The sequence below is a fragment of the Diabrotica virgifera genome, chromosome 2 (assembly GCF_917563875.1).
Source record: "Diabrotica virgifera virgifera chromosome 2, PGI_DIABVI_V3a".
Lineage (NCBI taxonomy): Eukaryota > Metazoa > Arthropoda > Insecta > Coleoptera > Chrysomelidae > Diabrotica > Diabrotica virgifera.
Window position 1 is genome coordinate 231229337 of NC_065444.1, and position 23770 is coordinate 231253106.

General features: G+C 32.5%; 1 protein-coding gene across 1 annotated transcript in view; it reads left to right on the top strand.

Moving 5' to 3' along the window:
- The first annotated feature begins 1304 nt into the window (after positions 1-1304).
- LOC114334020 (peptidyl-prolyl cis-trans isomerase Fkbp12) overlaps positions 1305-23770 on the top strand; it is a 71633-nt gene continuing 49167 nt past the window's right edge. Inside the window, exons 1-2 of the mRNA XM_028284018.2 lie at positions 1305-1464; positions 1520-1561. Coding sequence (XP_028139819.1) covers positions 1525-1561 — 37 coding nt within the window. The 5' untranslated portion in view covers positions 1305-1464; positions 1520-1524. The remainder of the gene's footprint in view (positions 1465-1519; positions 1562-23770) is intronic.

Genomic DNA, 23770 nt, shown 5'->3' on the forward strand with positions numbered 1-23770 from the left:
AGGGGGCTCAACAAAATATAAAAAATATATCAATATGGGGTATTTTCAAATATTTTATTGTTATATATAATATATTTAATAATAAACAGCAATAAAACATTTGAAAATATCACATATTTACAGTTTTTTAATATTTTGTTGATCCCCCTTTAATTATGATTACCGCTATAGTACTCGTTGATCTTATAGCATACTTTGAATGCACTTTGCTTCAACTTGCGATTGTGGTTCCAATGATAATTAATTCTTTAATCAAAACAAATTTGTTGACGATCTTTTCATTGGAAATTTCTCATTTTAAAAGCTCCCAAATATTTTATATGGGATTAAGGTCAGGAATTCAATTAAATATTAAAAAATATATAAATATGTAATATTTTCAAATATTTCATTGCTTTTTATTATTAAATATGTTATAGTTAATGTATATGATTAATATTACATAACAAAATTAAATTTAAAAATCATTTAAAAAAAATGTACTTAGCGGTATAGTTGATTTTTATAAAAATTCATAGGTTGTCATAATAATATGGCCAGGGACTGTATATTCGTGGAATGGGGTCTATAAAATATATTATATATTATACATTATAATAAATTATATGGCTCTTTTTAAACTGATGAGAAAATAAAGTTTTTCTAAAAAATCCATAACATGGATGAAAACAGTGCGTCCCACCATCAAATAATTTGATCAAACAGTTTGAGCAAACTCCGGAAGTACGTCAAAGTGACGTCACAATTGCAGTTTTTTTGAAATTCTAAAAATCTGTGCTCTCACTATCAGTCTAGTTTGATCAAATTTTTTGTATTGAGTTGTCTAACTTGTTCGTACTTTATTTAAAATTAAAATTTTTCATTATTATCCACAATGAACACTCAGGATGTGACGTCACTAACTGTCACTTTCAGTTTGCTCAAACCAGTTTGATCAAATTATTTGATGGTGGGACGCGGCCTTAAAGGTTTTATTAGATACGCTCGGTTTCATTCAGTTATAGTGGACTTTAAATTTTAAGTTGGTACCTTTATCAATGCAATTCATATGGGTAAATGTCAACTTTAAAGTGAACTTTAGTTAATGTCTTTAGTTAATGTGTTAAAGTAAAGTGTCACTTTAAATTGATTGAAACCGGGCGTAAGAAAGACTAAAATCTGGAAACAGAATAATTTATGTGATATACTTGATTTAAAATGAATGCAGGAATTTTTTTGTCATTTGGCAACAATGTCAACCTGGCTCTCTGACATAGGAATGACGTGTATCGGGATTTATACTGTACGAGGCATATATTATAATAATTGATTGAATGTTCCATGTTTTTTCGTTTTCTGACTTGCGCTTTGGACGTGCCGCTAAACGAGCTTACGCCATTTTTAAATTTCCATTTCATTTCTTTTTCTGATCAGACACTAAGTCACGTCAGTTTTAATTTAAATAACTTACCAATTTTATTAACGGTATAGTTGAATAAGCTAAAACGAAAATAAATTTTTTAATCTATATTTATTTCAGCAACCATGGGAGTAATGGTAGACACAATTACACCCGGTGATGGTGAGTACTAAAATTGTCCCTCTATTTTTGGTAGAATGGAGATTGAAAACTTGGAGAGAATTTTTTATTTGCTGTTTATCTTAGTAGATGAAATATAAACTGCTCTCTAATCGATATTATCTGCATCTACAACTATTGTACTTGACCTTGACCAGATATGGATTAAGGGAAGCTTAAAAATCCGTTTCATGAATAACTTTTGTATCATCATTCATTTTTTCTGAAATGATTCATACCTGATGATGTATCTTACACAGTACAGGAATACACTTTTATGTCTTACTTTCTATATACAACAGCACATAGTTTCTATGTAAAAGAGTATTGTAACTTAATCTTTTTCCCCTAAACGAGATGTTCATTCCTCATGATATATGAAATTCATGAATATATTTTGAGTTTTGACAATATTCATAGAAATAATGCAAGAGATATCCCCTGATAGTTATCTCACATGGATTGACCCCATATATCCATACCTCAGTTCTATAGTGAAACAACTCAAAATTTCGTATTTGGAGCTAATTATTATAAAGGTGCAAGAGAACACAAGCGAAGAAACGAATTCGTAGGTGTTTGCTTGGTTATTTGTTCTCTACAAAGTAGGGAACATAGTTTACATTGTAGTGAACGTTCACATTCGTTGATGATCCATCCACAATGTCAAATACAAATTAGTAAAGATGTAGGTAATCATTAGCGTTGCTAGTTTTATAGTTATTACTTTTAAAAACAAACCACCTAGAATTATAAATTGTGTCAGTACCACTACCTGACTTTTTGAAGAGCCCTCTTTTTGTCTTTCTCATCTAAATACAGTACAACCTGCCATATCCAGACCTGTCATATCCGGACCTCCCCATATCTGGACGGTTCTGCGCCGTCCGGATCTACTGAGAAAGGCAGTCCTGCTGTTGGACAACGCACTAAAAGAAGAACTACAAGATGGCGAAATAATGTATTATAGAATCTATAAAACGTGTCTATCGACAAAAGTTATTGACGGCGTTGATTACTGGAATGTATGAAGGAGAAAACGTTTCAGAGACTAAAAGAAGTAGTGGTCTTGATATCCGGATTTTTTCATATCCGGATCTGTCTGTCGCCACATTGATCCGGATATGGCAGGTTTCACTGTAATGCCAGAAGTTAATTATTTTTTTTTTACTTCAGAGCCATCACAATAATTCATATCAGTAGAAATTTTGTTCCAGATATCACTTTATCTGTTTATTATTGTATATAATTTTGACTTCAGATTCTATAGACATTCTTAGTTTCCTTATACAGTGATGAGCGCGCTAATAACTGGCAAAATAACAGAAAAGATGGAAAACATAATACATTGCAAAACAAAAAGAGATGAAACTAGTAGAGGTGGAAATTATCGCTATAAACGTAAAAATTAACATTACATTACCTAGTTTCCCACCTTGAGACGTCTGTATGAGTATTTTATAAAATTCTACTGTCACAGTGACAGTTGTCATACTCCTCTGATGCGTCTAAAGGTGGAAAACTATGTAATGTAATGTTAATTTCTACGTTTATAACGAAAATTTCCATCTCCACTAGTTTCATCTCTTTTTGTTTCGCAATGTATTATGTTTTCCATCTTTTGCGTTATTTTGCCGGTTATTAGCTTGCTCATCACTGTATTCAATTAATTGAAGTGTCTTTTCATTTGTCCATTCCATATTGCAAAATGATTTACACATACAAGTTCTCAGTATTACACAACAAACAGCCCTCTTAAACTAATTTGTAAATAAATTATTAGTATTAGAAAAGTACTTCCCAATGAATTCGTTCGCTACATTTTATCCACTATTCACACTGAACACTGATTTACTTAGATGATTCACTTGTTTACCAACATCAGTAGGAACATGTCCAAACTACATGTTTCTTTATGAAATACTACACTATCCTAGATAGATGTGCTTGAAAACAATTTTGATATATTTAATCATTTTAATGCACTGGCTAGAGCAGCGATACTCAACCTTTTTCTTTCCTGGGCCACATAGTAGCTATTGCCACAGCTTGTGGGCCGCAATCAAGATGAAGTAGTATACAGGGTGTTTCATTGAGAAACGGAAATACTGGAATGGTGAACAGAGGTAAATGAGACGGTTCTAGACATACTAAAGGACACCGCACACATCTTATGGAAAATATAATGTCACTCAAATTCAATTAAACTTATATGAATAGATTTGTTTTAATTTAACAGTCATTTTTTATCATTGCGTTAACTCTGAATTTTCAGTAATAAGAGCAGAAATTGATATAAATAAATCTAAAATCAAATGGGTACGTTCGTAAGTTAGAGAGAGAAAAAATATTTTAAAATACCCAAATTATCGGTACTCCATAAATCACTCACTAATCCCAGCACCCAGAGTAATAGTGATTGTAACTGACACTTTTATGAACTTCAAAAATATGATTTTGATAAACTTTAATTGCAATTTGCGCCGTAATTAATCATAATTAAGAGTTGGCGCAATGATAAAAAATAACCGCTAAATTGAAATGAATCTATTCGTGTAAATTTTATTGAATTTGAGTGACGTTATATTTTACATAAGATGTGTGCGGTGTCCTTTATTGCTCCACCGAATTTATAACCGAGTTATTTCATTTATTTGATTTTATTGATTGCCCATTTCTTACCGATTTTATTGATTGCTGATTTTATTGATTTACCATTTCTAACCGAGTTATTTCATTTATTTTATTTTATTGATTTTGCCCATTTCTTTCTGGACCCATAACTTTAGAACCACCTTGTATATTTTTTTGATATTTGGTACACATATGTCACATTTAGAATCCAAACCACCCAACTACTAATCACAAGAAAAATCCAGGTCCGGATTAAACAAAATTATAAATCCGTTGTGACCTTGAAACAACATCCTGTATATTGAAATTTTCAAAACCCGTTTGCACATTTGAAAAGAGCTTTAATGGAGATTCCATTTTTGCGCAGACAATCCAATGACTCTAATTTTGAAATTATGTCAAAATTTTTAAGAACTCGAAATTTTGATATACAGTCGACTCGCATTAATTCAAACCTGCGATAATTCTAAAACTCTATAATTCAAAGTTATCACGAGTTCCCTACAAAATCTCTTTATATTTCGAACTAAATCAATACATTTTTATGCACTTGGTAATTCGAACGAAAAAAATCATTGCTATATGACAAAACGACGCGTTAATTCGAACTCATTGGGGTCCAACACTCGACAATTCAAAGTTGCAGAGAGAAAGAGGCGAAAAGATTGTAGTAAGTACAGTTTTCAAACTTGTTTCAACGCGCCTTTGTTTCAGTTAAGGAAGCAAGATCCTCATTCGATACCTTGTCTACAGAACGAAAGTGATGAAAAAGCATTTCAGGCACTTTTTCTCTTAAAAAAATTATTGAGCAGTCTGAGCAGCAGCAATGTGCTTTGAAGCAAAGCAGTATAATAGAGTTCTTTCGAAAGATTGATTAATTCACATTATGAATACATACACGAATGTACCTCTAAACTTTTGTCATCGTTATAGAATAGCAGTTAATAAATAATAATTGAGTGTTCGAAACGAGAGTGCAGGGGAAAAACAAAAGAGGGAGACCAAGAGTTATGTGGGTAGATGAAATCAGGAAAGAAGTCGAGAAGAAGGGATTGACATTGGAAAGTGCAAGAAACCTAGCGCAAGATCGGAAAGCATGGAGACTACAATGCCAAACTCAACTCCACCAGCCTTACACCTAAAGGTAGAAAGGCTTAGGACTAAGTAAGTAAGTAAGTAAATAATAATTGATCAACACTTAAAATAATTCGAAGTTTTATTTATTTTCTCTCACAAATTTCGAACCATTTGATATTTCAAACACTCAATAATTCATAATATTTTAAGAGTCCCTCGAGTTTCGAATTAACGCGAATCGACTGTAATTTCAAAATTAATGTGATTACATTATCTGCACAAAAAATTGAAGCGAGCTAAACTTAGCTTTTTGTGCTCTTTTTAAATGTGCAGTCGAATTTTGAAAATTTTAATATACTGGGTGTTGTTTCAAGGTCACAATTATTTTAAATTTTTTTTGTTAATCCGGCCCTGAATTTTTCTTGTGGTTACTAAATGGGTCGTTGCAATGTAGTAAATAAATATTGATTATTGTTAAAATGGGTATTTTTGTTCATTAACTTTAATAATTTGTTATTAAAAATTAATAACACCTTGCTTCTTAATCAGAGTTCTACATCGGCACACTATCAAATAATTTGAAAAACACGTGAAAGGACATCGCACACATCTTATGGAAAATATGTCACTCAAATTCAATAAAATTTATACGAATAGATTCGTTTTAAATTAACTGTCAATTCTTATCATTGCGCCAACTCTTAATTATGATTAATTACGGCGCAAATTGCAATTAAAGTTGATCGAAATCACATTTTTGGAGTCTATAAACGTGTCAGTTATAATCACTATTGCTCTGGGTGCTATTCAAAACAGCTTAAACCCCGCTGGGCCTAAGTGGATTAGTGAAACTATTATAATAAGATGCTTAAGAGCTCGAGAAGATTTATGAACTAACTATAATTTGGGTATTTTAAAATATTTTTTCTCTCTCTAACTTATGTACCTACCCATTTCATTTCAGATTTATTTATATCAATTTCTGCTCTTATTATTGAAAATTAAGAGTTGGCGCAATGACAAGAATTGATCGCTAAATTGAAACGAATATATTCATATAAATTTTATTGAATTTGAGTGACATTATATTTTCCATAAGATGTGTGTGATGTCCTTTGACAAATAATTTGATCACAGGGCCCTTTAGTTAGCCTTCGGGCGGCATAAAAAACGCTAGAGGGCCGCATGCGGCCCGCTGGCCGCAGGTTGAGTATCACTGGGCTAGAGTAAGAATCATTATAAATTTAGACAATTTGTAGCAGTTTGTGATTTAATTATCTTATTTAACTTGTTCACTACCAAGCAACTCATATATGAGCCACATTGATTTTTGCATAGACCAGTGTCTCACCTGTAAGCCGGGGATCGCACTGCACATACTGGCAATTTATATAGCTATGGTGTATGAGGACAAAACTTAGTAACCCTTGGTAGCGAACATGTTAAACAATGTTTTTACTACTGCCAATTGAGGCAGTTAGTGTGTGGAATATTAGAAGTCTTTGTGCATTGTCATTAATATTAAGTAAATTATTAGATTAAAGGTTATGTTTATATTGGATTAAGTCACAATTGATTGTAAGGAAAATTATAGTTCCAACTAATGTTTGACATTTCGATTTCCACTTCAGAAATTGTTTAAAAATTCTGCGAAAATCTATAACCAACAGGATGCTGTGTCACTACTGCAATTCCTCAACAATACTGGACTTGTTTCAATAACTTTGCATCAAAAAGTGCACTCGATATCTCTATGGAATTGGGGTATAGATATAAAACCACAATTTTCGTTTAAAATTAAGTTTATTTGGTGTTTCCATTTCCACTTCAGAAATCGTTTTCAAAATACAAAACCATTTTTTTTAAGAACAATTTCCAGAATTTAAAAGTCGAGTTCCAAACATCAAATAAACTTAATTTTAAAGTAAAAGTGTGGCTTACTGAACTCCTGAAGTTTTTGTAGAAATGTATTTGAAACATTGTTTAAAACAAGAATTTGATGAAGTAAAAAGACTAATGGAAAACAAAAAAAATATATGTGGAATAAGTGTTGCCCCCCCCCCCCTATTAACTTGTTTATTTTAAGAATATAAGCAAAACGCTTGGACAGGTCGATTTTTAAACTAACCATAGTATATTATAGCATCAACGTTTCGAACTTTACGCGATCCCTCTTCAGGTGACAGGCATAACTTTGATTTTTTTAAATAGGAAAGTACATCATGTAACACCTCATTTAAAAGCTCTTAAAATACTGATTTCAAAAATGTATAATACTTTAATCCTGTTTAAGAGCGTAGACGGAAAAGTTCGGTCGAACTCTTTTTAAACGCATTTATTTTTTTCGAATTCTGAGAAAACTAATAAGTATTTTTGAAAAATTTAAACGCAGAATCAAAGATTAGATTACATATTACCAAGGGCTGACAGTCCCTTAGAATAAACAAAAAGTTTCTTTTGAATGATATATTTGAAATTAAAAATCACATTAAATTTTCTCTTTTTTTCACCACTGTGACTTAATAAAATAAACATTATAGGAGTTCTCAGGGACTTTGGACCATCGAGAATACTTTAATATTTCATTCTGCGTTTAAATTTTTCAAAAATGTTTATTAGTTTTTTCAGGATTCGAAAAAAATGATTGCATTTAGAAAGAATTCGACCGAAATTTTGCGCCTACGCTCTGAAACAGGATTAAAGTATTATACATTTTTGAAATCAGTATTTTAAGAGCTTTTAAATGAGGTGTCACATGATGTACTTTCCCATTTAAAAAAATCAAAGTTATGCCTGTCACCTGAAGAGGGATCGCGTAAAGTTCGAAACGTTGATGCTATAATATACTATGGTTAGTTTAAAAATCGACCAGTCCGAGCGTTTTGCTTATATTCTTAAAATAAACAAGTTAATAGGGGGGGGGGGCAACACTTATTCCACCGCACTGTATATTTATCAACATAAATGAATATGAAATAGTGAATCAACTTTTATAGGCCCCTATTTTTTAACATCTTATTGTCTATTTCCGAATCATAACTATGTAAAATTATCTTTTAATTGGCTTCTAAAAATTAGCTCAGTAATAAAATTTCCAAAGTGTTAAAGGAAAAATCTGAGAAATATAGTGTGATAATATGTTTACAATAAGAAATTGGAAAATTCTTATGGGAAATTTACTCCAAAACACTCACACAAAGGAAAATGCCATACCTATTTTTGCTTTTGAATAAGTGGTTTGAGAAACTACAAACGTAAAGTTGTAGAAAAGTATGGGCATATAAGAGATGGGTTTCTCTTCTTGATCCTAAAAGTCTCTAGGTTCATAATATAGAATGTTAAACAGGGTCGGGTTTCTCTTGAAACATCTGAATCTTTATCTAAGGCTAGAAAAAATGCAAAAAAAAACGAAAATTGATTTTTTTTGGACATGTCAGGTTTCTCAAACGACTGATTCAATTGCCAATCTTGCTCTGTTAGGAAAATTCGAAAAATTTTCCAAAGTTTGCTCCATAGCAAATGAATTTTTGTATGCAGGTTAGATTTTCTTTATATAAAACATTTAAGATTTATACAACAAATAATTTTTCATACAGTAAAGTTTAGAAAATTTCCGTATTTTCTGAACAGCTCGATTGCAAAATTCTTCTGTAAAACTATTCTTTGCACCATTGTTTTAAAGATAACTTCATCTTGTTTTCTTTATTCTTTTCCGGTTTTTATATTTCCAAAATGATTTTTGAAACGTTATTTTTATCATTTTTTGTTCATCAATTTTTCATTTTCAACTGTGGACATTTTTTACTAATTGCTCAAGCATAATTTGGTATGAAAATTTCATTGTGAGAGCTATTCCAGGTCAAATTAACACACTTTGAATACATTTTTTGCCAGACCTATTTAGATTTTGTTCAAATTTAGAGTATTCATAGTGGATGATTAGGTGAAGAAAAATACAAACTTTTAATTTTTTATCTCAAGCCGTTTCTGAAATGTGGTTATGTAAAGTTTTCCAAAAAGGCGACAATACTTTATTTTAATGATTATAGAAGCTGACCTGATTGAGCTAGAATGCTGGGAGAGGTGTCATTTTGCAGCATTTTTAAAACTCTTTACAGTGATATATAAAATTGTTGAAAATTTGATTTTCTATAATTTCTTTCATTACAATTTTTTTCGTGCGGTCGATATTTTCAGAGTTATGGGGGAAATAATAACTGTCATTATTTCCCCCATAACTCTGAAAATATCGACCGCACGAAAAAAATTGTAATGAAAGAAATTATAGAAAATCACATTTTGAACAATTTTAGTTCTTATACTTTTTGTCGAGAAGTTGAAAATGGCGGAGATATTGAGCAAAAACGGTCCCGTTTAAAATCAAAATGACGACTAAAGCAAGAAATCCATTATGAACGCCCGGCACGGCACAGCACAGGCCGGCACGTCCAAAAACCCATTTGTAACGGCCGGCACGGCACGGGACCGGAAAAATGATCATATATTTTAAAAACTATCGTAAAATAAAAGTTTTTAAAAAACATAAACTACACAATTTTAATGAATATGCATCATGTTAAAAAAACGAATTCATGGTTAAAAGATAATGTACCTACCTGTCCATTGATCAAAATTTTCGGATATTTTTACCCATGTATTGTCCTTTTTCTTACTATCATGATAACTTGAGTCCGATGCATCATACAAAAATGGGTATTCTCTGACACTCTCAATGAAAAGTTCTTCCATATTATTTTATTTCAAAAGAAACAACGCGCTTTCAATTAAAAAATCAACAATATATCTGCTTACTACCAACAATTATGACGCACTGGCCGTTCAGGCCGTTCGACTTCAACGGATTTTATTTTCCTCGGAGAATTTTGGCCGTTCCGTTTGCGTGCTGGCCTGTGCCGGGCCGAGCCGGCCGCTCATAATGGGTTACGTTGCATTTAAAACTATACAAATGAATTTGGACTGTCCTGTGCCGGGCCGGGCTGTGCCGTGCCGGCCGTTCATAATGGGTTTCTTGCTTAACGCAACGGTGGAATTCAGTCGAGATTTTAAATTTACACTACTATTGACCCTCCCTAAATATTAGAAAAATAAAATTTGGGGCAGCTCGGCATGCAAGGTTAGGCTTGTTATTTGTCTAACCCGACTGGATTATCCTTGCTATCTGTGTTATCCACCACATACGGAAATTATTGTTGCAAGGAAAAAAGTTTGGCGTCTTGTCAAATGAAGCTACTTACGAAAAATTAGCTTGTTAGTAGTAAATGGTGAAAATAGGCCTAGAATCCCTGACTATATGTAATTAGTACACATTTAAAAATATTTTCATAAAGATAGACAACATTCTTGTGTTCAAGCTTTTGTAAGAATAATTTTGCAATGAAACTATTTTTCTAAAATGTAGTAAAATACTATTCTTGTAGTCATAGTATTATTAAAATATTCATAGGTATAATCAACACTTTTGAGAGAAGCATTTAATCTCATGGAAAAAGCGGCCTAAATATCATTGAAATCAAAACAAAATATACTGACCGATGCAACTGTAACCGATCGATGTATAAAGAACCACATTTGAAGAGTGGAGATATATAACGGGCCAAGTGACAAAAATACACCATCGAGAAAAATGAGCTTTTATCAGGAAACGGAACACTATACTTAACGGCGGGCGCTATCTGTTGAATTTATTTAGAGCTGTTTCCAATGCAACTATCACTTGACCCGTAACACAGGCCTACAGTGTTTTTGATGCCAAAGTGTTTAGAGCTGATTTTAGGAATATTTGGGATGCTGATTCCGAATGTGGCTTTAGTTTTGCCCTATCAGCTCTAGTTTTAAAGATAACGTAGGTCATGCCAGCTTTTATGCATTAAAATACGAATATGCTGATATGGATATACTAAATTGGAATAAAAATCACACAATTAGAAAAAAAAAAGTATATTTTAAGGCATTTAACAACAATAGAACCCTTTCTACAATTAAACAGATATACAATTGGTTTTGAGAAAAAAACTAACAAAATAGAAAAAAAACTTTACTTGACGTAACGAAAGCTTCGCTTGCGCGATTTCCTAGAATGAACTTTTAAACAGTTTCTCTTCAAACTCCAGCAAGAATCTGCCATCATTTGGGTGTCCCATATTCCTTGGTAGCGGTCCTCCATGGTTTTTATGTCTTGCTGAAATCTCTCACCTTGCTCCTCACTTGGTGTCACCTAAGTTTTCAGGGAAACGCTCCAGGTGGCTGTGAAGATAGTGGACTTTGATGCTCATATTAAATCCTTGATTGGAAATTATTCAGCAAACGGTTTACTAGCTCAGCATAGATTTCACTTTTGTGATTTCCCAGAAAATTTTTCATAATGTCCACAAATGAAAGCCAAGCATTTTTCTCTACCTCATTCATTGACCTCACAAAAGCCGAATCCTTTGTAAGAAGTCTAATCTGTGGTCCATCAAAGATACCAGCTTTAAGTTTTTCCGTACTTATCTGGGTCAGCTTCCTTCCTATGTAGGCGAAGCATGGTCCATTAGAATCAAGTGCCTTAACGAATTGCTTCATTAGGCCTAGCTTAATATGTAGGGGTGGTAAGATTATTTTCTCCGATTCAACTAAAGACTGAGCAATAATGTTCTTTCTTGCATAAATAAGGTATAATACAGTGAGAACAACAAATATACTGAGGAAGAAGTTTAATTAACAATGTATATTCCTTTGAACAATATTCTTCATTATTTCACATATTTAAACTACTAATTTCGGAATGTGCCATATCCATAAAACTAGAGCTGATACAAAAAAACGGAATCAGCTTAAAGATTCACGGCACCAAAACAAAATTTTTTTTCTGTAGACCTGTGTAATACATGTTAACGGCATTGTTGCATAGACCATTATAATGGAAAAAACAGAAATATTGATAATTGATGGATTCGACCGTTACTTGAAGTAACTTGATATAAGTATACTATAACTAAGTGACTACAGCTGTTTCGGCAGAGTGCCTTTCTCAAGTGATATAGTTTACAATGTGTTTGCCTTTTTAAGTCTTCAACTGAAGAGGTTGAGGAGTGGGGAGCTGTTTGTCTCGAGTTGGTCATTCAAAATTATATCTGTATTTTTCAGTTTATTAATTTCCATAGATTCTAAAAAAGATAGCTTAAGGCCTTTATTTTGAATATGCAGAATTTGAAACTCTTCATTGAAAGAATGATTATGATCTAGAAGGTGAAGTGCGTATGTAGAAGTGTGTGTTTTTCTATTGTTGAATGCCCTTTTGTGTTCTGCTATCCGTTTGTCAAAAGTTCTGCTAGTTTGACTGATGTACGTTTTCGGACAGTCACCACACGTTAGTTTGTACACACCACTCTGTAGTTGCTTTCTCTTTCGGCTTTTATTGTTCTTAATATATTTGCTTAAGTTGTTGTTAGTTCTGAAAGCTGGTGTTATTCCTTTCTTTTTTATGTATCTGGCTATTTTTGTTGTTATCTTGCCAGTATATGTGAGAGAGCAGAAGGTACTGGGTTCTTTCTGTGGTGGTGGATACACTAATTTCAGGGCTTTCTTATGGAGTTTTTGGTTTAAAATTTTGTTAACTGTTTGTTCGTTATAGCCGTTGTTTACTGCTATTTGTTTAATGATGTTTAGTTCTATCTCGAAGTTATTTTTTGTCATGGGAATTTCTGTCAGTCTATGTATCATGCTATGGTAGGCTGCTAATTTGTGTTGTGTAGGATGGGATGATGAATTGTGTATAGTTGTGTCAGTATGGGTAGGTTTATGATATACGGAGAACTCATGTTTGTTGTGTAGTCTGGAAATCGTTACATCTAGAAAGTTTATGGAGTTATTCTGTTCTGTTTTTATTGTAAACTCAATATTATTATGAAGTGAATTAATATGTGATAGAAATTGGTCAAGTTGTCTGTTAGTTCCTGTAAAGCATACTAGTATATCATCCACGTATCTCCACTAATATAGAACTGTTTAAATACGGAATGTTTAGAAATTGTTGTTTCAAGTTGGTTCATAAATATATCTGATAGCAATGGGCTTAGAGGATTACCCATAATAAGTCCTGCACTGTTGTTTGTGTATATTTGATTATTGAATTCAAAATAGTCTTGATTTATGCAAATTTCAAGAAGGTGTAAAATTTCAGAAGCAATGATCGGATTTGTACTATTATGGTCTAAAAGATTCTTAACTAAAACAAAAGTTTCTGTAGGAGGAACACTAGGAAAAAGATTTTTTACGTCAAATGAAATTAGTCTGGAGTTGTTGGGCAATTGAAAATGTTGTATTTTATTAACTAGTTTTTTTGAAAGTTTATATGACGGAGCTGTATAAAAAGAAACTACACAAACCTGACCACCCAATAAGACCTGTAGCTTCTTTTTATACAGCTCCGTCATATAAACTTTCAAAAAAACTGTCAGATATTATTACAGAATACACTAAATTTTCACCTAAATTCACCGTAAAAAATACACTAGAACTAGTTAATAAAATACAACATTTTCAATTGCCCAACAACTCCAGACTAATTTCATTTGACGTAAAAAATCTTTTTCCTAGTGTTCCTCCTACAGAAACTTTTGTTTTAGTTAAGAATCTTTTAGACCATAATAGTACAAATCCGATCATTGCTTCTGAAATTTTACACCTTCTTGAAATTTGCATAAATCAAGACTATTTTGAATTCAATAATCAAATATACACAAACACTGCAGGACTTATTATGGGTAATCTTCTAAGCCCATTGCTATCAGATATATTTATGAACCAACTTGAAACAACAATTTCTAAACATCCCGTATTTAAACAGTTCTTATATTGGTGGAGATACGTGGATGATATACTAGTATGCTTTACAGGAACTAACAGACAACTTGACCAATTTCTATCATATATTAATTCACTTCATAATAATATTGAGTTTACAATAGAAACAGAACAGAATAACTCCATAAACTTTCTAGATGTAACGATTTCCAGACTACACAACAAACATGAGTTCTCCGTATATCATAAACCTACCCATACTGACACAACTATACACAATTCATCATCCCATCCTACACAACACAAATTAGCAGCCTACCATAGCATGATACATAGACTGACAGAAATTCCCATGACAAAAAATAACTTCGAGATAGAACTAAACATCATTAAACAAATAGCAGTAAACAACGGCTATAACGAACAAACAGTTAACAAAATTTTAAACCAAAAACTCCATAAGAAAGCCCTGAAATTAGTGTATCCACCACCACAGAAAGAACCCAGTACCTTCTGCTCTCTCACATATACTGGCAAGATAACAACAAAAATAGCCAGATACATAAAAAAGAAAGGAATAACACCAGCTTTCAGAACTAACAACAACTTAAGCAAATATATTAAGAACAATAAAAGCCGAAAGAGAAAGCAACTACAGAGTGGTGTGTACAAACTAACGTGTGGTGACTGGTTCAAAATAAAGGCCTTAAGCTATCTTTTTTAGAATCTATGGAAATTAATAAACTGAAAAATACAGATATAATTCTGAATGACCAACTCGAGACAAACAGCTCCCCACTCCTCAACCTCTTCAGTTGAAGACTTAAAAAGGCAAACACATTGTAAACTATATCACTTGAGAAAGGCACTCTGCTGAAACAGCTGTAGTCACTTAGTTATAATAAATTCTGTGGAAGTATAGAAAACAAACGTTTTCAGTGTTTTATTATTAGAGAAATATTGATTTTTTGTCACTTGGCCCGTTATATATATCCACTCTTCATTTATAAAAATTGGAAGACTGCTACAGATGGGTCACATAGAGCGGATGTACCGCTCACATATACGGGAAGAAAACCGATAAGAAGACCAAGACTTGGATATTTCTAGCAGGTAGATCAAGACCTGAAAACTTTATAAATCACCAGCTGGAACTGGAAGCTCTTAGAACAGGAGAAGACCCACAAAGGGTTGTGATGCTACTGATCATGATCATCAATACTATGGATCAAAGAAACTACTATCACAGTTAGTGTATATTACAGTAAAACCTCCGTTAACTGAAACATCCTTTAGCCGAAACGGTTGATAGTTTCAATAATTTCGTCAATAAAAAGTAAATTTTAATCGCAAAACCTTACCGTGTGGGGTGGGTATGTAGGTAATCAATAATTATTAAGAAAAAAGAAAAACCCTTGAATGAGAAAAGTGTCACCCTTGTCCTTATCCCAAAATTTTTATTAAGATTAATTTAGCAAAAATTCACTTTGAAAATAAAATGTTTATTATATCTATTCTTAACAAAAAGGTCGGTCAGACTTAGATAAAACTTAGATTATTAATTAGATAGTTTAGATAAGATATATATTATGTTTATGTATGTACTATTTACTTTGTTTCTGGCCGCATGGTCTAATCCTAAAGCCAATAAAAAAAATCGCAAAACGGAAACAATTTGATGTTAATTTGTCAACATAGTCCTCTCGCCAGTGGGGGTACAACGGCCTCCTTAATATGGACTTCAAGTTTTTTTTATGTATTTTGACCCGTAGAACACTAATTTTTTGGGTAACAGTCGATCCGGATGTCTAAGATTTTTATAAACAAAAGAACTTGAGGAATCCCATAACAGCGATTTTTCGCAAAACAAAATATTTTTTTTGTATTTTTTGGGTCATTCTAAGCAAAAAATGTTTTTACAAGTTTTTTTCGTAGGATGCATAGTTTTCGACATAAACACGGTTGAACTTCAAAAAATCGAAAAATTGCAATTTTTGAACCCGAATAACTTTTGATTGAAAAATAAAATAGCAATTCTGCTTACCGCATTTGAAAGCTCAAGTCAAATTCTATCGGTTTTGATTATTTTCATTGTTAAAAATTAATTTTTTTATTGTTAAACAAAGCTATAAACACATAATGATTGAATGATGTTTTCAATGCATTTCCCATTTGAAATCGAACGAGTAGGCGCGCATACATACAATTTTTACGTAGATTACGAACATTAAAACGCATGCATTGGGCACGGGAAACACTATGTGTTTATAGCTTTGTTTAACAAATAAAAACTTAATTTTTAGCAATGCAAATAATCAAAACCGATAGAATTTGACTTGAACTTTCAAATGCAGTAAGCAGAATTGCTATTTTGGAGAACAAGCCTACGTTCTTTCCGATGAGGCTCCAATAAGAGCCGAAAATCGCGATTCAGAGGACTGGACTGCGCTCCGTATTCTAATTGAAAAGTAAGATTGTTTTGCCTTCGCATTGCAACTGAATTAAAAATACAATTTTTATTTTATTTTTATATTGGTCTTTATTCCTTCGAGTAACTAGGTCCATTTTCTGTTGGAATTTACCAGCTGTACAGACGGGGTCGTGAATTGTAAGTTTTTTGAATTCCCTCTTGTCTTCTTCGCTTCAGCATCCATTTGGCTTGCAAATTTTAGAAGCCTTGGAGGTGTTACCAAGGAAATGGACCAATAAGTTTTCGATTTAAAAATCTTTTAGTAATATTTTAATATTTTTTAATTATTATTAATGATGCTATTAGGATCGAAAACTTCATCTGCTATTTTATTTTTATTCAAAAATTATTCGCGTTCAAAAATTGCACTTTTTAGATTTTTTGAAAGTTGAACCGCGTTTATCTCAAAAACTGTGCATCCTACGAAAAAACTTGTGTGACCATTTTTTGCTGAGAATCACCCAAAAAATACAAAAAAATGTTTCGTTATGCGAAAAATCGCTGTTATGTAATTCCTCAAGTTCTTTGTTTATAACAATCTTATCGACATCTGGATCAACTGTTACCCAAAAAATTCGTGTTCTACGGGTCAAAATACATAAAAAAAACTTGGGTAAGTCCATCTGAATTAGGGGGGCCGTTGTACCCCCCCTGGCGACAGGACTAACATGGCTTTCATACAAGTAAAGAACGCAATTCAATATACAACACATTACGAAATCACCTCATAGTATTTTTTAATACCAACTTTGACCGAGAATACTATGTAATTTGATACAAGAAGAATACAAAAAACAATGTTATTTTTATCCGAAATTCTTGTTATCTGAAATCCCCCCAATTATTTCGGTTAACGGGGGGGGTTTTACTGTACATGTCATGGAGGCAAAACCTTGACAAACATTATGTATCATTTAATCATGAATGGTATGATATATAGGTCAACAAGTTGGAAATAATGACGAAGAATGAACAGAAGACTGGAAGATGTTTAAAATATATTTGGATCACATCTAATAACGTCTAATAACAAAAATATCGATAATAATCAAACACATATATGTACCTACTTATTGAAGGGACAATATAATATAATCCACTCAACAACCTTAGGACATAATGAACTGTTTTAGGACAGGAATAAAATAGAGACGAAGATATTTGTGAAAGTGAAGTATTGAAGATGGAAAGAATGGAATGGGACTACCGATTGGAGATCCGATACTCTACACGCTGCACTATGCAGATGACCAAATTGTAATTGCACAGAACAAGGAAGATCTTGAATATATGGCAAGGAAACGAATAAAGGAATATAGAAAATGGGGCCTGGAGGTGAATACAAAAAAAAAAAACAAAATATCTATGCGTAGGAAGGGCAGAAACGGATAGTGATGAGCAAAACAAGAACAAGACCAAGACCAGGCTAGTCTTGGTCTTGGTCTTGTTCTTGCAAGCTTGGTCTTGGTCTTGGTCTTGCAGCTAAAAGGCACTCTTGGTCTTGTTGGTCTTGCACCAGCCGGTCTTGTTCTTGGTCTTGGTCTTGCTGCAAAAGTCTTGCTGGTCTTGCTTTTTTGGTAGTAATAATTTGAGCCAAACAATTTCGAATAAAATGTACATTGAAATAAATAAAGATGTGAAGAATGAAACTATATTTTTTGCTTTAAAATTTTAACAGAATGTAGAATGTAGTTTCAAACGGATACCAATCTTAACATTATACATTCACATAATGAACTAATTATTTCTCTCTATATACAGAGATTAGAGTATATTTTTATAATGGTAATGTTTATCAGTAGGAAAAAACCAGCATTTACAACCCTTGTTGCAATTGCCGGCCTTCGGTTGTGTCACTTTGTGTTTTGCATGCTATCGATACCTGCCGCCTGCCTTCAGACCACTTTTGAGTCTGGATTATTGTTTATTGCCCCAGTATTTTAATCAAATGTTAAAGAAAAAGAGCTTCTTAAAGGTGCCACAAATGGTCGGTGACCTTCGGGTCTAGGACGTTTCATCGCCGCCGTTTCGATGCCGCCAGTTCGATGCCGATGCCGGCCGATTCATCGCCAGTCAATTAATCGCTATCTGATATATTTCCGAATTTTCTACAGTTACAATTCTTAGTTATTTTTAGTATTAATTAGGAATTCTAGGAAATGCGAGATATGACGGCGATGAAATGGACTGGCGATGAACCGGCGGCATCGAAACGGCCGGCGATGAACCGGCGGCATCGAAACGTCCCATTCCGGTGACCTTCAATTCACGGATTTTACGAAAAGGGATAAACGGTTTATAGTTGTTAACAGATAATGATCTGCTCCTTTCACTCGAACACTGTAGTATTTATCCTACGATGGTCAAATTTAAGAACATAAATTAAATTTTTTTTAAGAGAACACAAAAATCAAATATTTTTTACTCTATTTAAACATTATTTAATATAATTAACTTTTTTTATAAACTAACTAAAACATACTTTTTAGTAAATACGTACATATTTACCATACCTATTTATAGACCTAATACTATAACATAATAACTAAACCTAATGTAATTCTGTAATTTGTTATCTTGCAGTTCTTGAATTTTATTTAAACTACATTGCTCTCGTAACACGAGTTATTCGCACTTTTTATTTTCACATATTTTTGGATTGAATACCCATTATGACATTTAAAAAGTTGAAAATATTCGGATGTGGGTAGTAAAAACTAGAATTTAAAACAAACTGAAATGATGCGCATGCATTTCAAGTGCGGCACATACTATTTGTAGTACTGGCCCTTTCTGGGGAAAACCTAGATTCTTCCAAATAGTTTTCAACTATGAAATAAGTAAAATTCTTTACGCGTTTGTCATCCGGGATTTTCACAAATAATTCAACTTCCAACTTTCGTTGATTGTAAAAAATTAATCCAAAAAATAATTTTAAAAATTTCCCAGTATCGGAATTTTTGTCATTATATTCAGAAACTGAACCTAAGCTTTGGATTTTGCGATACCAAGCTTGACACATTACAATCGACAACCAGTTATTTTTTATTCAGGCCACAATGCTTTCACAGCATTGTGAATCCCTTTTCAAAATCTATTATGATATTTTTTGTATTAATTTTAAATTTAACGACCTACATTTTTCCTCGATTATGCGAAAAGAATTTAAATAAGTGTCAGTATTTTTATTAGACAAAAAAGCGAAAACTACTGGTACATAAAAACCGTTTTTAATTGCATTTTTTTAAATGAATTACCCTATCTAGAATTACATTTTTTTGTCTTACAAGTAATTTCAATTGTCCTTGAACTGTCGCCGTTTGAAAACTTGCCTTCTGGACTTAAAAACGACTTAAAAATATGACCAAAATATTATGTATTTTAAAAATTCGATATTGTTTAAGGTTTCTTACAATGTCAGTATATATTATTGAATTAAAAAAATAAAGTTAAATAATAAAAACCAATTTTTCTTAAAAAAAAGTGCAAGAGTCTTGCAGGTTGGTCTTGGTCTTGCGTGGTCTTGCAAGGTTCGGTCTTGTTCTTGGTCTTGTTCTTGGTCTTGTTCTTGCAAGCTTGGTCTTGGTCTTGGTCTTGCAACCAAAAGGCGGTCTTGGTCTTGGTCTTGCTGCAAGACTAGCAAGACCAGTCTTGCTCATCACTAGAAACGGAGAACTTGAACCTAGAACAGGAGACAATTACAAGCTGCAATGAATACATACATCTGGGAATAAAACTAGTACAGGACGAAACGAAGAAAATATTAAAGAAAGGATAGTAAAGGGAAAACAGGTGATAGGAGCCCTGAATTCGGTAAGGTGTCAAAAAAATTAAAGAACAGAAAATAAAAACGAATTTACAACACAATATTAAAACCAGTGTTAACCTATGGAGCTGAAGTCTGGCAATTGACCAACAACTACAAAGATAAATTACTAGCCACTGAGATGGATTTTTGGAGAGGGTCAGCAAGAAGATCTCGACTAGTACACATAAGAAACGACATTAGACAACAAATGGAAATAAAAGAACAATCTTAGATGACATCGAAAGACAACAGCTAGTATGGTACGGACACGTAAGACGAATGGATGAAAGGAGAATCCCCAAAAAAGTGCTAGAATGGACCCCAACAGAAAAACGAAAACGAGGAAGACCAGCAACTACATGGATAGGTAAAGGGCATCTCCAAGGCGATGTCTGAAAGAAATCTAAGGCAGGCCGCACATCAAAGAAACATGAAACGTAAATTACGTTTCATGGAAATAAACCACTGCTAAACAAATATACGCCCGGCCATTTATGAAACTCTCCGAAAATAAAAATGTGTCATGAGCATGAATCACACTCGTTTCATTGGTAGGCGGACTTTGAGATTTGTTTAGCAGTGTTTTCTTTTCATGTTTCATGTTTTTCGTTTCATGTTTCATGTTTTTCGTTTCATGTTTCTTTGGTGTGCGGCTTGGCTAAGAGAGGAAGACTGCTACAATAGAAAGGAGTGGCGATTAGGAACGGTATTGAAGATCCATTGTTGTTCGCATTAATGAGATTGAGCGAACAGAAGATAGGTGTACATATATATTGGATTTGATATATAATTTTTATGTGCCTCTGTTTTTATTCTCTGTATATATTGTTGTTTAGCTCCAGTTAATAAATATAGTATTTCGAATTATTTATTGATATATTCTGAGTTTATATTTATTGATTACTTTAAGTGCTGTCAAAATTTAAATGTTGCAATTTTACATTACCTACCTTTATTGTTTAAAAACAATAGTACACATCATAGCAATGCCTGTAAAGAATTTGAAAAGTCATGGGTGCTGTTGGCCATTCGGTCGCAATTGCTTCGCAGCCAGCTGTAAACAGGTAATATTTTGGTGACTTTACACTCGACGTACATGTACGTATTTTTTATATTAAAATAAAGATAATTTTTTTTTCTAATATGATATAAGGTTGCTTGTGAAACAATGGTCGCAAGCTAGGATTGCCAACTTTTAAACACGCGAGGTATCAAAGATAAAGTGAAAGAGAGCTAGCACACAACGCCACTCGTTTAACAAGAATGGCGAGTGTCAGTTGTGGCACTGACCTTTCTTCCAATAGGTGGTCATAGTAGTCTTTCCATAAGAGCTATATATTATAAAGGCTATAGGGACGGCGTTATGCATAACTCGACCAAGCGCCATTTCTTTAAAATCGAGATAACAGCGGATTCTGGTGACACATAGCTAAAACTATCTTGGAAAAAATCCCTGTTATTGTCACGTTAACGGTTACTAAGAAAAACAAAATTAAACCAAGCGACATTCTGTCTATTAAGGGTTTTTAGTTTTGCATAACAAGACTATATCCATAACGACCATTCTTAGTTTCGCAATAGTAGACTAAGCGTCTTTGGTCTGGTTATGCTAAACTAAGCGTTTGGCCAGAATAACATTTTTGTACCCCTAATTAATGTACACATTAATTTTGAAGTTTCGGTCAAAAAATGATCGAATTTTTTTAAAGTGAAAATGTTGTGTTTATGTTTAATTAAATTGAAAAATACAAATAATCTATATAAAATCTCTATATGTATATAATTCAGAACATAGTTCTAAAAATAAAAAAACACGATTAATTTCAGACTGCTTCAAATACCCTAACGCTTTGTATAAAAACAAAATACGGAAAATTCTATAAAATTCAATTCATGTCGATTGTCAATGGTTCCGACTGCAAGTTATTAAAAAATAAATCTCATTTTACAATGTCTTAACACTAGCTGAGCAATAAAAAGAGGTATCTATGATGTATATCTGTTTAGTACACTAACGCTTCGAATAACAACAGATTTTTAACAATTCAACAAAATTCAATTTATGAATTGTCAATGGTCCCTACTGCAAGCTAATAGATAAATAAATATCATTTTAAACAATGACAACACAGTCTTGGCAATAAAAAAAGGTATAGATGTAAAATTAGAAGAAAAAATGTAGAAAAGATTTTACCGCTGTTTAGATATTTATACGCTTTTATACAAATACCAACTACATACACGAGTGCTTAAAAAATTTTGAAAGATTAAAATTTAATGGTCGCTCGTGTCAGAGACAGCGTGTACATTAAGGGGTTAGTGTGCAAGCAAGTATTGCATTGTGTATGCAAATAAAAGTAACTGTATTGTTATTCATTATTGTGTATTATTCGTTATTAAACTTCTAAATTGAGGAATTATCTTCAAATATGAGCAGGTTTCAGTCAAGAACAGAAAAAATTCTGTATACAATTTTTTATTGATATAATTTTAACTGCATTGGAATTAACGCTATTGAATGGTAAAATAAATTTAGAGCAATAAAATGCAAAAAATATATTTAATGATAATAATTGAATTGATTATGTTGTGGCGACGGATTTCCTGGTTGAAAAATCTACGTACGTGGTTCAACACAACCACTACAAATCTTTTCAGAGCAGCAGTGTGCAAAGTACAGATTGCCATGATGGTCGCCAACATCCGAAACGGATAAGCACTACAAGAAGAAGAAGATGTTGTAGCAATACACGTTTAACATATAAATTAAAAAAATACTAGTTTATTTATTTAGTGATTACAAGAGGCATATTGCAATATTTTATTTTGCATTAATAGACCAAATGACATAAATGGTAGTTGGTCTAGTAATGTATAACAGCTAAACTTCCTAAAATATATTTAAAGCATAAGTAGACCAAGCGACATTTTATTTTTTTTTTCTAGAATATGGTAGGTGCGATTATATTGAAACTTTGCAACCAAAAAGAGTTATAGATGATCATTCTTCTGTTAAAATTTTGTGCAAATATGTTAATAAATGCATTTTTAAGAAACGAAAAACTTTGAAGCCATTTATCTCAAAACTATGTTTTGGCGCTTGGGCGAGTTATGCATAACGCCGTCCATAGTTCATTTTCTGTAAGGTTTATTTTTTTTCTTTCATTTGTGTATTTTCAAAGAGCGTTAATAGTTTGCTAAGTGTTTCTAGACCTTGATCCCTCATCCAGTGAGCAAATTTTAGCACACTCGGTTTCCCTCGATTCTTTTGTTTTCATAATTTGTTTTTTCGCTATATATTTCTATCTATTGCAGTTCTTTTGGTCTTCATCCTTTAAATTTATCCATTTCAGATATATTTTTTTTCTACTAGTTGATTAAATCACTATGAATTTTTGTACTTCGTGCTAGCTTTAAC